At 39.2% G+C, this 17,378-nt stretch overlaps 1 protein-coding gene across 1 annotated transcript in view; it reads right to left on the reverse strand.

The window, feature by feature from the left end:
* The window catches only part of LOC128652320 (septin-4-like), a gene marked incomplete at its 5' end in the record, with an annotated part of 120,802 nt that overhangs the window by 92,557 nt on the left and 10,867 nt on the right, over window positions 1-17,378 (reverse strand). Inside the window, 2 exons of the mRNA XM_053705256.1 lie at window positions 3,085-3,208; window positions 12,253-12,339. Coding sequence (XP_053561231.1) covers window positions 3,085-3,208; window positions 12,253-12,339 — 211 coding nt within the window. The remainder of the gene's footprint in view (window positions 1-3,084; window positions 3,209-12,252; window positions 12,340-17,378) is intronic.

Genomic DNA, 17,378 nt, shown 5'->3' on the forward strand with positions numbered 1-17,378 from the left:
GGCCCGTGGCTGGATTGGTAAAGGGCAGAGAGCTCCAGTCCGACTCAGACGCCAGCAAGGTGGAGGTGGAGTACTGGTTTGGGCTGGTATCATTAAAGATGAGCTTGTGGGGCCTTTTCGGGTTGAGGATGGAGTCAAGCTCAACTCCCAGTCCTACTGCCAGTTTCTGGAAGACACCTTCTTCAAGCAGTGGTACAGGAAGAAGTCTGCATCCTTCAAGAAAAACATGATTTTCATGCAGGACAATGCTCCATCACACGCGTCCAAGTACTCCACAGCGTGGCTGGCAAGAAAGGGTATAAAAGAAAAAAATCTAATAACATGGCCTCCTTGTTCACCTGATCTGAACCCCATTGAGAACCTGTGGTCCATCATCAAATGTGAGATTTACAAGGAGGGAAAACAGTACACCTCTCTGAACAGTGTCTGGGAGGCTGTGGTTGCTGCTGCACGCAATGTTGATGGTGAACAGATCAAAACACTGACAGAATCCATGGATGGCAGGCTTTTGAGTGTCCTTGCAAAGAAAGGTGGCTATATTGGTCACTGATTTGTTTTTGTTTTGTTTTTGAATGTCAGAAATGTATATTTGTGAATGTTGAGATGTTATATTGGTTTCACTGGTAAAAATAAATAATTTAAATGGGTATATATTTGTTTTTTGTTAAGTTGCCTAATAATTATGCACAGTAATAGTCACCTGCACACACAGATACCCCCCTAAAATAGCTAAAACTAAAAACAAACTAAAAACTACTTCCAAAACTATTCAGCTTTGATATTAATGAGTTTTTTGGGTTCATTGAGAACATGGTTGTTGTTCAATAATAAAATTAATCCTCAAAAATACAACTTGCCTAATAATTCTGCACTCCCTGTAGTATGTCATGGTCTACTGTGTCAAAGGCCTTTGCAAAATCAAGGAAAATAGCTCCAGTTAGGTCTCCTTGTTCCATGACAGTTTGGATGTCGTTGCAAACTTTTAGGAAGGCAGTTGTAGTGGAGTGATTTGGGCGAAAACCTAATTGATTAGAGGTCAGATAGTTAGATTGTTGGTAATACTCACATAGTTGTGTATGGACACATTTTTCTAAGATTTTTGACAATACTGGGAGCAAAGATATAGGCCGATAATTAGAAACCAAGGATAATTTCCCACTTTTATGGATAGGCACTACTCTTGCAGTTTTACAAAGTTTGGGTATGTATCCAGACACCAAGGATTCGTTAATTAGGGTTGTGATGGGTTTAGCAATTGCCGGCGCACTGAGCTTCAACAGCATTGCTGGGATTTGATCAAGTCCAGACTGGTTTTTCATTTTTAGATTATTAAGGTGTTTCTTAACAACATTGATGGGTACAGGTCTAAAATTGAACTTCTCTATATTGGGTCTTTGCTGATTTAGTGGGGCCTGATACACATTTGTAGTTTCAGGATGCGTGTCATTTATTAGTTTGTCAATCAGGGTGGTGGAGCATCCAACAAAATAACTATTAAAGGCATTTGCTACTTCTAAGGGGAGTTGCAGGGTTTGGTTGTCCACATTGACAGTGGGGGGTTGGGAGTGGATTGGTGGATTTTGTAAGTTGTTTATGCGTTTCCAAAACTTTCTTACAGACATATAAACACATATAAACACATAAATACATATGTACACATATATAGACACATATAAAGTTGCATTAGAGCCCTCTGAAATTAAGTAGATGAAAACATGTAAAAACATATTTCTGCAATATTCAATTTTAATAAAGTGTCATAGTGTATTTTTACTGTAAATATTTCACATTCCAATGTTCTGCACATAGCAGAATATGTTCTATGTATTTTTAAATAGACATTCCTATATATCTGAATATATTTATACCTATATATAATCATATACATAGCTATAAATATATATGTTACCAAAATACCATCAGATATATGTTTAAATATTTATTTTTGAATGAATAGAACATATTCTTGTATATGCAGAATATTGGCATGTGAAATATTCATAATTTTATGTAGGATTAGCTCATATGGGAATAAGAATTCGGGTTAGAGCGAGAGTCGGGTGTCATTTTTCTTTCCACTTTTTTCTCTATTGAATTCTATGGGGAAGAGGTTATCTTTTGCGCGACAGTCTAATTGCGCCAGAAGTAACCTATTTGCGCTTGTCAGATTAGCGCGAGAGAGCAATACATTTTTACTTTCAACTCATAATACGATCGCAACCCGACGAGTGCAAAAAGATTACTTCTAGTGCAATTAGCACTTTAGCAGAAGCAGTACATACCGCTCCACTTGAAATCTAGCCCTTAGTGTTTTAACTCTGAGTTTTAGCGGCATATTTACCAAGCTCCGTATGGAGCTTGATGCCCCTTGTTTTCTGCGAGCCTTCAGGCTCGCTGGAAACAGAAGTTATGAAGCGGCAGTCTAAAGACCGCTGCTCCATAACTTGTCTGCCTGCTCTGAGGCCGCGGACAGAAATCAACCCGATTGAATACGATCGGGTTGATTGACACCCCCTACTAGCGGGTGATTGGCCGTGAATCTGCAGGGGGCGGCATTGCACCAGCAGTTCACAAGAACTGATGCTGCAATGATAAATGCCGACAGCGTATGCTGTTAATCTGTTATAAATATGTAATGACAATTATTATTATTATTTATTCATTTATTATCTTCATTCAATTAGAAGATAATAATTAGAAGATAAGATAATAATTAGAAGATAAGGGGCAGATAAGGGGCAGATATAAATAATCTCTTGCATAAACAACACAGTCACAATGCATCATGCCAGACTGCCAGGGTTCTACATTCCACAGAATGCTCTGCAGTCTCTCTGCGGCAGTGAAAAAATTAAATTACAGGAAAAGCAGGAACATTAATAAATTGCCCTGTTGTCATTGTGCACAACTGAACCTTTTATGGGGAATCGATTTTTGAGATTAGTGTCCCTTTAAAATAGGCCCTGTCTATCACAATCTGTATATTCTACTCTAAACAAACGTTTCTTAAAGCTAATATTCTGCAATATTGAAAACAAGAAGTTTACTTGAGCAACTTATTGCAGACTCACTGCATAAACATACCAATGCTCATTGTTAATGGCTTCCCCATACCCCGGCGTGTCTATCACTGTTAGTCGCAGTCGGACCCCTTTCTCCTGAATATCCACAGTCTGCTTAACTATCTCCACTGTCTGTGTGACGCATTCTGCAAACAGAGATGTAAGTGTTGATTAATCATCAGAGGTAACAGTTCCATAACAATGTGCTCCAAACCATTACAACATTACTGGAAATTGCTCTAGCAATATGGATGCACCTCTAACTTACATTCTTATATAAATCTTAAATGGTCACTCTTATGAGTTCTCAAAACAAAAATGTAAAAGAGGAAATACAATTTTAAATAGATAAAAGCAGTTTCCTTTCCAATTGCTTGTATGGAAAAAAAATAGTCAACATAGTGAAAACAGAGAAAGAGTACTTAGGATGAACACAGTAATAGATATGAAGATACAGATCAAGTGGAGGGGATAATATTTTTGGCACATCACTTTCTATAGAATGTGAAATAATTTTACAGTTAAACAAAAGAGATCCAATAGGTAGAGTTGATGGAACTGTGCTTGGGTTAACTCTGTGAGCACAGTTTTTTTTATGAGAGTATTTGCTAAAATGGAAAAGAGTAGCTGAGATTCTACATATATAGGTGCTACATAAAGAAGCTACAAGGTTAGCTATGTGTATATATACAATAACTACACTCACTACTCAGCACAATGCTGCTTATTAAGATAACATGCTGCCTATTGACATCTGCTGAAGAATTGCACACTACATCAAGCTAACCCTATTCTCTCTCCTCTGCTTTCAGGTACGTGAATAGAGACCCTGTCAATCTGCAAACTATTCACTGCTCTCTGGTGTTTTTTCTCTCCTGTAACTCTCTTCTGATACGTGAATAGAGACCCTGTCAATCTGCAAACTATTCACTGCTCTCTGGTGTTTTTTCTCTCCTGTAACTCTCTTCTGGTATGTGAATAGAGACCCTGTCAATCTGCAAACTATTCACTGCTCTCTGGTGTTTTTTTCTCTCCTGTAACTCTCTTCTGGTACGTGAATAGAGACCCTGTCAATCTGCAAACTATTCACTGTTCTCTGGTGTTTTTTCTCTCCTGTAATTCTCTTCTGGTACGTGAATAGAGACCCTGTCAATCTGCAAACTATTCACTGCTCTCTGGCGTTTTTTCTCTCCTGTAACTCTCTTCTGGTACGTGAATAGAGACCCTGTCAATCTGCAAACTATTCACTGTTCTCTGGTGTTTTTTCTCTCCTGTAATTCTCTTCTGGTACGTAAATAGAGACCCTGTCAATCTGCAAACTATTCACTGCTCTCTGGCGTTTTTTCTCTCCTGTAACTCTCTTCTGGTACGTGAATAGAGACTCTGTCAATCTGCAAACTATTCACTGTTCTCTGGTGTTTTTTCTCTCCTGTAACTCTCTTCTTGTACGTGAATAGAGACCCTGTCAATCTGCAAACTATTCACTGCTCTCTGGTGTTTTTTCTCTCCTGTAACTCTCTTCTGGTATGTGAATATTTACATAGAGCAAATGATTTTAGTTTGTTAATTTAGTCCTACATCTGTTGTACTGTTATTCAATGTCTTATTTCTGATGTTCAGTTACTTGCCATGTGATGTCAATCCTTATCAATACTTGCTATTATTCCAAAAATGTATAGCTGTCTTACTCCATACTTTTAACCTCCCCCAAATTTTATTGTCTGTTTACTTAACATCTCACCCTGACCAGACCAGAATCTAACTTTCCAATTGGCCTTTCCAATTGTCTTTGATTAGCAATCAACTAAATTTAGTGGACTCAGCTGACTGCCCTCCCTGCATATATTTCACACTAGTTTGGGATGTGCATTGTACTGGGAGGTGCATTGCTATAACAACATATGTTCACATTTTTTAAAGTGAGGCATTAGCAATATAATTATACAAGAATTCAACAAGGATTGGGCAAGGGGCAAGAACAAGGCAGGTAGTTTTGTAATATTATGTTTGATATACCTTACTGTTTTCTTATGCAATTGCTACTGTAATACTGTGCCTTAATGTGTTTAACTGGTTCCCTCTTTTGTAAAAATGCCTAATATCTTCTTATTCCTTTTTGCTACCTTTTGTCTCTACAACAAACTACATTATTCAATTACTCCTTCTCCCTCTCCACCTGCACTGTTCATTAGCCCATCTCTCCTAAACTCACCTTACTTTTGTACTCACGAACTTTACCTATTCCTAAACACTCTCTCTGCCCCCTGCACCTTGTCTCAAAAGCAGTCTCATTACTGCAAATCTGTATCTCATCTCATGTCACTCTCCCTCCTGCCTAGCCATGCACATCCATGTATACCATCCCACAGACTCAAAAAACAAAACTCTGACAACCTTACTCACATTCCTCTTGCATCAAAAGCCACTACCCCTTTCACTTGTGCACCCTGGAACTCTCGCTCTGTTTGCAACAAACTCACTTCTATACATGACCTCTTTATCTCCCACTCCCTAACAGAAACCTGACTCTCTCCCCTAGACACAGCATCCACTGCTGCTCTGTCACATGGGGGTCTCCACTTCAGCCACACTCCTAGGTCTGGTAATAGACAAGGAGGTGGTGTAGGTATTTTACTTTCCTCTCATTGCACCTTTCAACAAATACATCCCATCTCTTCCCTCACATTTTCCTCATTCGAAACCCACATGATTCCTTATTCTCTCTTCTTTCTATACGTGTTGCAGTCATATACCGTCCTCCTGGCTCCTCAACTCAATTTCTAGATCACTTGGCTGCCTGGTTACCTTATTTCCTTTCCTCAGACACCCCTTTCCTCATTCTTGGTGACTTCAACATCCCTCTTGACAATCCCACTTCCTCCTCTGCAAAACAACTTCTGCAACTCACTTCCTCTTTCGGTTTGTCACAATGGATTGATTCTCCCACTCACAAAGATGGTCACTCCCTTTACCTGATCTTTAGCTATCGATGCACTCTCTCAAACTTCACAAACTCCCCTTTTCCTCTTTCTGACCACCATCTCCTTACTTGCAACATATCAGCCCTGCCTACAACTCTCCCTCCTTCTGCTCGTCACACCAAACTTCACAGAAGCATTATGTCATTAGATCAACAACAGCTTTCTAATTCCCTCAAACCTCTCCTCTCATCCTTCTCCTCCTTTTCCTGCCCTGACCAATCTATCTGCCACTATAATTCCACCCTTACATCCATCCTTGACAATCTCTCCCCTCTTACCATAGCTCGGAAATCAAACACTCATCCTCAGCCCTGGCATACTCCTCTGACACGATACCTACACAGATGTTCCCATACTGCTGAGCGGTACTGGAGAAAATCTAGCTGATTTTCAACATTACAAATTTATCTTGAACTCCTACTACTCTGCCCTTAATTTCCATAAGCAACACTACTTCTCTACTCTTATCTCTAATCTTTCTTCAAACCCAAAACGTTTGTTCTCTACTTTCAATACTCTTCTCCGCCCTCCCCCACCTCCTAATACAACTTCTCTGTCAGCTCAATACTTTGCCAATCACTTCAATAACAAAACAACTCCATCAGAAATGAAATCAGCTCTCAACATAATTCCATTCTCTCACCCCCTCAAATGCTCTCAATCAACCACAACCCACATAACCTTAAACTTAGCTCATTCTCCCCTGTTACTGAGGAAGAAGTTTCAGCACTTATACTGCACTCTCACTTCACTACCTGTCCCCTTGACCCTATCCCCTCACAGCTACTCCCCTCCCTCTCTGCCACCCTTACCCCTATACTCACACACACTTTCAACCTCTCCCTCAGCGCCGGTATATTTCCCTCATCGCTGAAACATGCACTGGTCACACCTATCCTCAAAAAACCTTCCCTTGATCCTACCTCCCCATCCAACTACTGCCCTATTTCCCTCCTCCCTCTTGCATCAAAGCTTCTTAAAAATCCAGCTTATGCACGCCTATCCCATTTCCTTACAATAGACTCCCTCCTTGACCCATTGCAATCTGGATTTCGTCCCCATCACTCCACAGAGACAGCAATTGTTAAGGTTACCAACGACCTATTTACAGCAAAATCAAAAGGCCACTTCTCTCTGCTTATCCTCCATGATCTGTCACTGTTGACCACCCTCTTTTGCTCCAAACCCTCCAATCCTTCAGCATCTGTGACACAGCCCTCTTGTGGCTCTCTTCCTACCTGTCAAACCATACCTTTAATGTAGCCTTCTCTGGGGCCTCCTCTGCCCTGTCACCACTTTCTGTCGGAGTACCGCAAGGCTCTGTCCTCGGTCCCCTTCTCTTCTCAAACTACACGTCATCACTAGGTTCCCTAATAAAGTCCCACGGTTTACAATATCATTTGTATGCCGATGACACCCAAATCTACTTCTCTGCACCAGACCTATCTCCTTCCATGCTAACCCGTGCCACTAACTGTCTTTCTCACATCTCTAACTGGATGTCCTCTCACTACCTCAAACTAAATCTCTCCAAAACTGAGCTCCTTATTTTCCCCCCTTCTTCTAAACTCTCCAGCCCCAATCTCTCTATAACTGTTAACAACTCCATCATTACCCCTACCACACATGCTCGATGTCTCGGGGTCACATTTGACTCAGATCTTTCTTTCACTCCTCACATTCAGTTATTGGCTAAAGCCTGCCGCTTCCACCTTAAAAACATTTCTAAAATTAGACACTTCCTTACACAAGACACAACTAAGAATTTAATTTACTCTCATTCTTTCCCGCCTCGATTACTGCAACTCTATCCTCTCTGGTCTCCCCACCTGCTGCCTAGCTCCCTTACAATCCATAATGAATGCCTCTGCCAGACTCATCTTCCTTACACGTCGCTCTTCATCTGCTGCACCTCTCTGCCAGTCCCTTCACTGGCTTCCTCTTGCCTCTAGGATCAAATAAAAAATTCTCATTCTGACATACAAAACCCTCAACTGCACTGCTCCCCCCCTATATCTCAGACCTTGTCTCCAGATACTCTCTCTTCCGTCCCCTTCGCTCTGCTCATGACCTCCTACTCTCCTCCTCTCTTGTCACCTCATCACACTCCCGTTTACAGGACTTCTCCAGACTGGCTCCCATCTTGTGGAACTCTCTGCCTCGCTCCACAAGACTCTCTTTTAGTTTTAAAAGCTTCAAGTGCTCCCTAAAGACTCTACTGTTCAGGGATGCATACAACCTATGCTAACCTTTCTTTATACCAGTTCCTCTCCTCCATTGCTATCCCCTGAACCCCCTTAGCATGTAAGCCTAAGAGTCCAGCTGTTTGTAGATCACCTTCTTAAGAGCTGACTACAACAGTGCGACTCTTAGCAGGGCCCTCTACCCATTTGATCCCTATAATTGTTTTGTTGTACTCCGCCTTTGTTTATAGCGCTGTGGAATCTGTTGGCGCTCTACAAATAACAGATAATAATATGTGTAGCTTTTAGATTATGCAGTGCAATCTACCATTGTCTAAAATACCAACAAGTTAATTAGATCAACCTATTGGTAAACTAGAACTGATATTTCCTGAATCTTGAGCTGACAATGGACAATGTAATCCTTAATGCTTAGCATGGTCTATATTTCTTCATAAACTAAGGTATCTACCCTTAATTCAAAATTGCTGTGCATGCTTTTTAAACTGAAGATAGGCAGAATTGTTAAAACATTCCTAGAGCAGTCTGCCCAGAACAGCTAAGCAATGTAAGACTGTATGTTAAACCAGGACCCTTTGTAAGTTCTGTAACTGTTAAACTGCACTTGAATTATTCTTAATTTTTTGCTTTTTTTTCAAAGGCTTGGTAGAAGTTGAAGCAATGCATGCAAGGAGGCCAGATATTAAAGTTGGTGTCTAGATAAGAAAGGTGCAGGACATGGAGGGAAGAATGAGGACAAAGGTTAGGGGCATGCAAATACCTAAAATAAAGAGGTCATGACGTGTCAGCTTAAAACAAAAACAGCTTACTTTTTAACTTTTCATCTCAGCTAAATTTAAGAATTAGAATATTGTGCTACCAACACAGTCAATTCTGAACTGTCATCTAGAAATGAAAATTTGAGCAAACCTTTTATTTGTTTCTGAGCCAGTTATTTATTTATTATATAAAGCATATAGATTCTTTATACTAAAAACTCCAACATATGGAAAATTGAGAAACGTAATCAACATAAAGATATTGAATGAAAATTTTGCACCCATGCAGTTTTACTTAGAACACACTCATACCATCAAATTAGATCAACTGTACAGCTTACACACAGTACAAGTCTTTAAATACGTTATGTTATAATGTTCATACCCATGAGGTTCAAACTTCTGTCAAGCTTCATTATCAACAATGCTGTTGGTTTGAAATAACAGGTTTATGGAATACTGGATACTTTATACATAATGTAATACATTGCCAACTGACAGAGTGTCACTTACTCATTTGTCATTTCAATGCTGCTCTACTCAGACAAAATACATCTTATATATAGGGATAAAAAAACACACACACACACACATATATATATATATATATATATATATATATATATATATATATATATATATATATATATACTCGAAGCAAAGATGTGCACTCTCACTTCAAAGCAACTGCCAGGGTGCTAGTAAAAACACTATATGTAGAAACATAAGAACTTGCACTCACTGGACTTTTTAGTGTTAAATAATGTATCCCCTTCCTTAGACAGCAAGTGAATAAAAAAAACAGTGAATATATACACTTTAAACAAAAAAAAACCCTCCCCCTAATTAAAGCAAAAAAACCGCCAAACTAGTTGCTATGGTGACCTATGAGTCACAATGTAAACATCATAGTGCTATTACCAATAATACATGTTTAAATGAGCCATCCCGGCCCCTAATTTACAAGTGACTAAACAGGTGATACATAGAAGGACTGTGCTAACAATGCATAGTAGTGTGGAGCACATACAGCCCAAAACAAAGTTCTACAGCAACCTTAATAAAGAATTGTATCATACTCATGTTAGGATAAAGCAAACACAGAAATAAAGACTTACATAGTGTGATGAGCACTGTCAGATAACACGGATCGCTGCAGACCAATCATCCTGGCACCAGCAAACAACGCCGTGACAAGGGACCAGGAACGGCTCCAGCCTGTCACATGGAAGACAATGAGCCAATCACCAGTATTGTATACAGTTGTCATGGTGATTGGTCGCAACGGACCAAGCAAGACGTTCATACCGTGACTAGTATATCCGAGAATAGACAGATCACTAGGTTGTGACGGGGGCACCACACTCAGGCCGTAATTCGGGCCGTAATTCAATGCGATCCCCATAGCACCTCCACACACAAACAGAGTAACGGAAACCCGGAAGTTAGTTAGGCACGTGACAGTAACAGCCAATCACTGAAGATGTGTACAGTTGCCATGGGGACCCCTCGCAGAAAAGTCAAATCGCAAAAGCTGGATAGCCCAACACACATAGCGTAGATCACACTTACAATTGAACACACTCGCCAACATACATACTAATGTATAGGGGTGAGAACACAAAAAATTGAATAAGGAGAATGGTACGACTATACCTAAAAAGGGGATAAACATATGGCTATCAATCATATACAGGGTATGCATAAGACAATCCATCGCATCCAAGATCAGAGGGAATTAGCTTGTTACATAGTGCCCAGCATACATATTATTGTGGGCATAATGGCATACATACATAGAAAATAGGAACTGACACAGTCATACCCATTCATCCCCATACCTGCAAATAAGTATCCAAACTGAACCACAGACACAAGCGCCGCCCATTAAAACCTAATTTCCACAAAGAGTAAACAGATTAGGAGAATTGTGAAAATTGTGGTAGAGATCATCCATAAGGCCATACACACAAAAGGATAGCGGATAAAACCAAACACCAGCGAAGATAGTGTACACATAGGCAACTTCCTGCAAGGTCAGGCAGATATAGAATGGATCACGGACTCTCATGGTTAGACCCAACAGGATCCGTAGTATTAGCTCAGAACTGGCAATGACTGCCAAAAAGCAGGCAATGCCTACAAAAAGCAATGCCAGTCAAACATAGTGTTCAGTCCGTGAGGTTGCAAAGTGTTCAGCTGAAAAATCCACTTAGCCTCAATCTGTAGAAGAAGTTTGTCCCTGTCACCTCCTCGTCTAAGAGGTGGGACATGGTCGATCAGTGTAAATCTCAGGTCGTGGACCCCATGTCCCTTTTCCACAAAGTGCCTGGCAACAGGCTGATCACTGGATCCTTTTTTGAGAGATGTCCTGATGGATGATCTGTGGTTGGCTAGGCGAGTTCTAGCATCATCAGTGTTTTTGCCCACATAAAACCCGACCACAGCTGCAGTTCAATAGATACACCACATGTGTGGTAGTGCAGGTAAGAACATGCCTAATCTTGTACCGCTGATTGCGGTGAGGGTGGCCAAACGTCGCCCCTGGAATCATAGAGTTGCAGGTAGTGCACCCCAAACACCTATAACACCCCGGTTTCTTTCTTTGTGAAAGCCATGTTCCGGGTGTGTAACAGTGGATGGGATCAGTCAACATAAGAAGATCTTTCAGACTTTTATCACGTTTATACCCCACTCTAGGATGTTACCAGAGGTTGAATGGGAGTGAAGGGTCACCTTGTACAATGTGCCAATGTTTTCTCAATGACTTTCCCAGTGATCTCGTTGAAGGACTGTAAAGAGTTGTGAAGGTCATTCTTTACCCACCATTGCTCGTAGGTGTGTTCGGCACCTCAGTCATATTCTCTGCCGTATGCCAGCTGTATGTGCTCCACACTAGTATGCATTGTTAGCACAGTCCTTCTATGTATCACCTGTTTAGTCACTTGTAAATTAGGGGCCGGGATGACACATTTAAACATGTATTATTGGTAATAGCACTATGATGTTTACATTGTGACTCATAGGTCACCATTGCAACTAGTTTTGCTCTAATTAGGGGGAGGGGTTTTGTTTGTTTAAAGTGTATATATTCACGTTTTTTTTTTATTCACTTGCTGTCTGAGGAAGGGGATACATTATCCTCGAAACGTCACATATTTGATAAAGTAAAATTTAACACTAAAAAGTCCAGTGAGTGCAAGTTCTTTTGTTATATATATCTTTCCTGTGTCATCCGACTTCTTACCTTCTGGGCTTGGCAGCTGTCGGCCTTGGTACAGATCCATAAGGAACAGACTGTTAATTAGAGTAGACTTTCCAAGTCCAGATTCCCCTGATATAAAGAGTAGTGAGAAGTGAGACAGTCATTTCAGGACTCATTGCCAGACAGGTACATTGTCAATAGAGTGACTTTTTTACCATAAAGTTGTATTGTTTTGTGGAAAATGTCAATCAGATGTAATGGATTGTCAGTTGTTTTCCTGCTATCTTAAGATTGTATTATATGAATAACCCCAGCTCTCCTGTTGGCTACATGTGCCCTTGACAATAATGACAGTAAGTGTATACATGTAATACAAAAACATACAGAAACAGAAGCAATCTGCCAGGAACCAACAACAGCTCAGTGGCTTGTTCTACTGCCTGGTTACCATATGGGAGTAGCTTCTTTTAGTCTCCCTGGTTAATAATACAAATAGATACAGAAGCAGGAGCACTGCTCTTTCTGTATCTATATGCATGTAATACACCTATGCTAGCTGAAATTAAATAGTACATTTCTGCGTCTCTTTCATATTCTCTCAAAGGGTAACACCAGCACAATGATATACTTGAAACTCTTTATTATAGGTTACATAAAAAGCGACGTTTCAGAGGTTAACCCCTTAGTCATGCTGAATGTACAAACATATCATGATTCCCTTTAAACATATTTTGGCACCAAGGGCTTCTGTGGAGACAGTAAAGTCTCCCTCTAGTGGTTACACATGTTACACACCTCATAAATCATTAACTGTGTGTTTGTACAATTTAAAAACAATGTAACAGACTAAACATGATTAGGGCAGTATTCATAGGGTTAATTTTTGTAGGGTTAATTTTTGTATTCCTATTTGATGGCTCATAATTATTTCTCGCTAGAAATGACTCACATAGGTAAATATCTCTTAAGCTAAGTTAAACACATAGGCAAATTTCAATGTAAAAAAACACATATATATGTGGTGTATCAATATGTATGAAGATGTATTATGTAATCCCCTTACTGTGACTAAGGTATAATTTAGTAGTTGTGTTATACATATGTTTAGAAGAAACAGTTTAAGTCAAAATCCCTGTTTAATCCTTTGGGAATAAGGGTCTCCAATTTATAGATCCACTTCATTTTCTGCTGCTTCAATATTTTTTCCCTATTTATACCATTACGGGGAATTAGAATTTGTTGAATTATTTGCCACCTTAGCTGACTTATATTGTGACCATATTCTAGAAAGTGTTTTGAAAGTGGTGCCTCTAAGTTCTTTTTCCTAATATTAGAGCGGTGTTGGCTCAGTCTATCTTTTACCTTTTGTGTGGTTTCACCCAAGTAATACATGGAACAAGGACACTTAATAAGGTACACTACAAAATTACTGTCACAAGTGTGAAACCCTTTGATATTATAGAGTCTTCCATTATGGGGATGGTAAAAGTTTGGGCCTTTTATGATTGAGTTACAACTGATGCAACTCAAACAAGGGTAACTTCCATTTCTTTTGCTTCCGATTAAGGTTTGTGTATCCCTGCGCTCTGTCCCAACATCACTTTTAACTAGATGGTCACGTAAATTCTTGACCCTTCTGTAGGCCATTGAAGGTGGTTCCTTAAAATGCTCAATTTGTTGATTACAATATCTAAGAATATGCCAATGTTTTCTTATAGCTTTGGAAATTATGATACTATATGGGTTGTGTTGTGATACAAACACAAGTCTATCCTTTTTGTTCTTCCTTTCCTTTCTTTGAACTGGATTTTGAACTTCATCAATTTTTTTATTTATCAAATGGGATGGATACCCCCTTTGGATAAACTTGTTAGTCATTTCTAAGAGTCTTTTTTCTTTAACCTCCTATTCACTAACTATTCTCTGGACCCTCAAAAGTTGACTTTTGGGTAATGAGTTAATTAACCCTTTGGGGTGGAAACTAGTGTATTCAAGTAAGGTATTTCTATCAGTTTCCTTAGAATAAATATCTATGTTCAGTTTATTATTACCTTTAGTGACCCTTGTATCTAGGAAAGTAATGGTTTCCTCACTATATGTTAGTGTAAATTGAAGTCCTCTTATCATTGTATTCAACTCCTGGGTAAATTTTTCCAGGGCTCCAATGCTGCCCCACCACACGCCGTGCATCTTGAACAATTGGTTCTCATAGACCATTTTCTCTTCAAATTCATTCATGTAGAGATTGGCGTATGATGGGGCAACATTGGAGCCCATGGCTGTTCCCTTAATCTGTATAAACCATTCATCTTGGAAGAGAAAAAAATTCCAATATAAGAGTAAACTTAATACATTTTCGATAAACTGACATTGTGTATCAGTGTATCTACCACTCATCATAAGAGCCCTTTGAACAATAGATATGCCTGTTTCATGGTTACTACATCGATGATGTGTTTGGCGTGTGGTGGGGCAGCATTGGAGCCCTGGAAAAATTTACCCAGGAGTTGAATACAATGATAAGAGGACTTCAATTTACACTAACATATAGTGAGGAAACCATTACTTTCCTAGATTCAAGGGTCACTAAAGGTAATAATAAACTGAACATAGATATTTATTCTAAGGAAACTGATAGAAATACCTTACTTGAATACACTAGTTTAAACCCCAAAGGGTTAATTAACTCATTACCCAAAAGTCAACTTTTGAGGGTCCAGAGAATAGTTAGTGAACAGGAGGTTAAAGAAAAAAGACTCTTCGAAATGACTAACAAGTTTATCCAAAGGGGGTATCCATCCCATTTGATAAATAAAAAAATTGATGACGTTCAAAATCCAGTTCAAAGAAAGGAAGAACAAAAAGGATAGACATGTGTTTGTATCACAACACAACCCATATAGTAACATAATTTCCAAAACTATAAGAAAACATTGGCATATTCTTAGAGATTGTAATAAAAAAATGAGCATCTTAAGGAACCACCTTTAATGGCCTAAAGAAGGGTCAAGAATTTACGTGACCATCTAGTTAAAAGTGATGTTGGGACAGAGCGCAGGGATACACAAACCTTAATTGGAAGCAAAAGAAATGGAAGTTACCCTTGTTTGGGTTGCGTCAGTTGTAACTCAATCATAAAAGGCCCAAACTTTTACCATCCCCATAATGGAAGACGCTATAATATCAAAGGGTTTCACACTTGTGACAGTAATTTTGTAGTGTACCTTATTAAGTGTTCTTGTTTCATGTATTACTTGGGTGAAACCACACAATGGGGGGTAGTTATCAAGCCGTCAACCTCAAATACGCTGGAATTACGCAGCGTATTTGTGGCGAGGCTGATTCGCCTTAGTTATCAAAGGCTAGAGACCGGCAAAAGTAGAATTTTGTGACGTAAGCTTCGATCCGCCGGACTCAGTTCGACACAGATCGATTCTTACGTCACTCCAGATGTTCCGCACACAAGTGCGGCACAATCTGACTACTTTTGCTAGTTATCAAAAAACTAGCAGGTACGCTCTGCACTTTTACGGCCCAGCGTACCTGGTTTTCAAACCGCCACCCTGGAGGCGGCGGATCCCATAGGAATCAATGGGAGTCTGACCATAGCGAAAGTACAAGTTCGCTGCTGCCAGACATCCCATTGATTTCTATGGGAGATGTCTGCACCTAACACCCTAACATGTACCCCAAGTCTAAACACCCCTAATCTGTCCCCCCCTACACCGCCGCAACTAAATAAAGTTATTACCCCCTAAACCGCCGCTCCCGGAGCCCACCGCAAGCTACTCTATACATATTAACCCCTAAACCGCCGCTCCCGAGCCCACCGCAACTATAATAAATGTATTAACCCCTAAACCGCCACTCCCGGAGCCCACCGCAAGCTACTTTATACATATTAACCCCTAAACCGCCGCTCCCGGAGCCCACCGCAGCTATAATATATGTATTAACCCCTAAACCTCCGCTCCCTGACCCTGCCGCAACCTATATTAAATTTATTAACCCCTAATCTGCCCCCCTACACCGTTGCCACCTATAATAAATTTATTAACCCCTATCCTGCCCCCCACTACACCGCCGCCACTGAAATAAAATTATTAACCCCTAAAACTAAGTCTAACACTAACCCTAACACCCCCCTAACTTAAATATTAATTAAATAAATCTAAATATTATTTCTATTATGAACTAAGTTAATCCTATTTAAAACTAAATACTTACATTTAAAATAAACCCTAATATAGCTACAATATAAATAATAATTATATTGTAGCTATGTTAGGATTTATTTTTATTTTATAGGTACCTTAAAAATAACTAGGTACAATAGCTATTAAATAGTTATTAACTATTTAATAGCTTACCTAGCTAAAATAAAGAGAAATGTACCTGTAAAATAAAAACTAACCTAAGTTACAATTACACCTAACACTACACTATACTTTAATAAATTATTCCTATTTAAAACTAAATACTTACCTGTAAAATAAACCCTAAGATAGCTACAATGTAATTAATAATTACATTATAGCTATTTTAGGATTTATATTTATTTTACAGGTAACTTTGTATTTATTTTAGCTAGTTAGAATAGTTATTAAATAGTTATTAACTATTTAATATCTACCTAGCTAAAAGAAATACAAAATTACCTGTAAAATAAATCCTAACCTAAGTTACAATTAAACCTAACACTACACTATCATTAAATTACTTAAATAAATTACCTACAAATAACTACAATTAAATACAATTACATAAACTAACTAAAGTACAAAAAATAAAAAAGCTAAGTTACAAAAAATAAAAAAATAGGTTATAAACATTTTAAAAATATTACAACAATTTTAAGCTACTTACACCTAATCTAAGCCCCCTAATAAAATAACGAACCCCCCCAAAATAAAAAAATGCCCTACCCTATTCTAAGTTAAAAAAGTTCAAAGCTCTTTTACCTTACCAGCCCTTAAAAGGGCCTTTTGTGGGGCATGCCCCAAAGAGTTCAGCTCTTTTGCCTGTAAAAGAAAAATACAACCCCCCCCAACATTAAAACCCACCACCCACATACCCCTAATCTAACCCAAACCCCCCTTAAAAAAACCTAACACTAATCCCCTGAAGATCATCCTACCTTTAGTCGTCTTCACTCAGCCGAGCCACCG

This window comes from Bombina bombina, chromosome 3 (genome assembly GCF_027579735.1).
Source record: "Bombina bombina isolate aBomBom1 chromosome 3, aBomBom1.pri, whole genome shotgun sequence".
Lineage (NCBI taxonomy): Eukaryota > Metazoa > Chordata > Amphibia > Anura > Bombinatoridae > Bombina > Bombina bombina.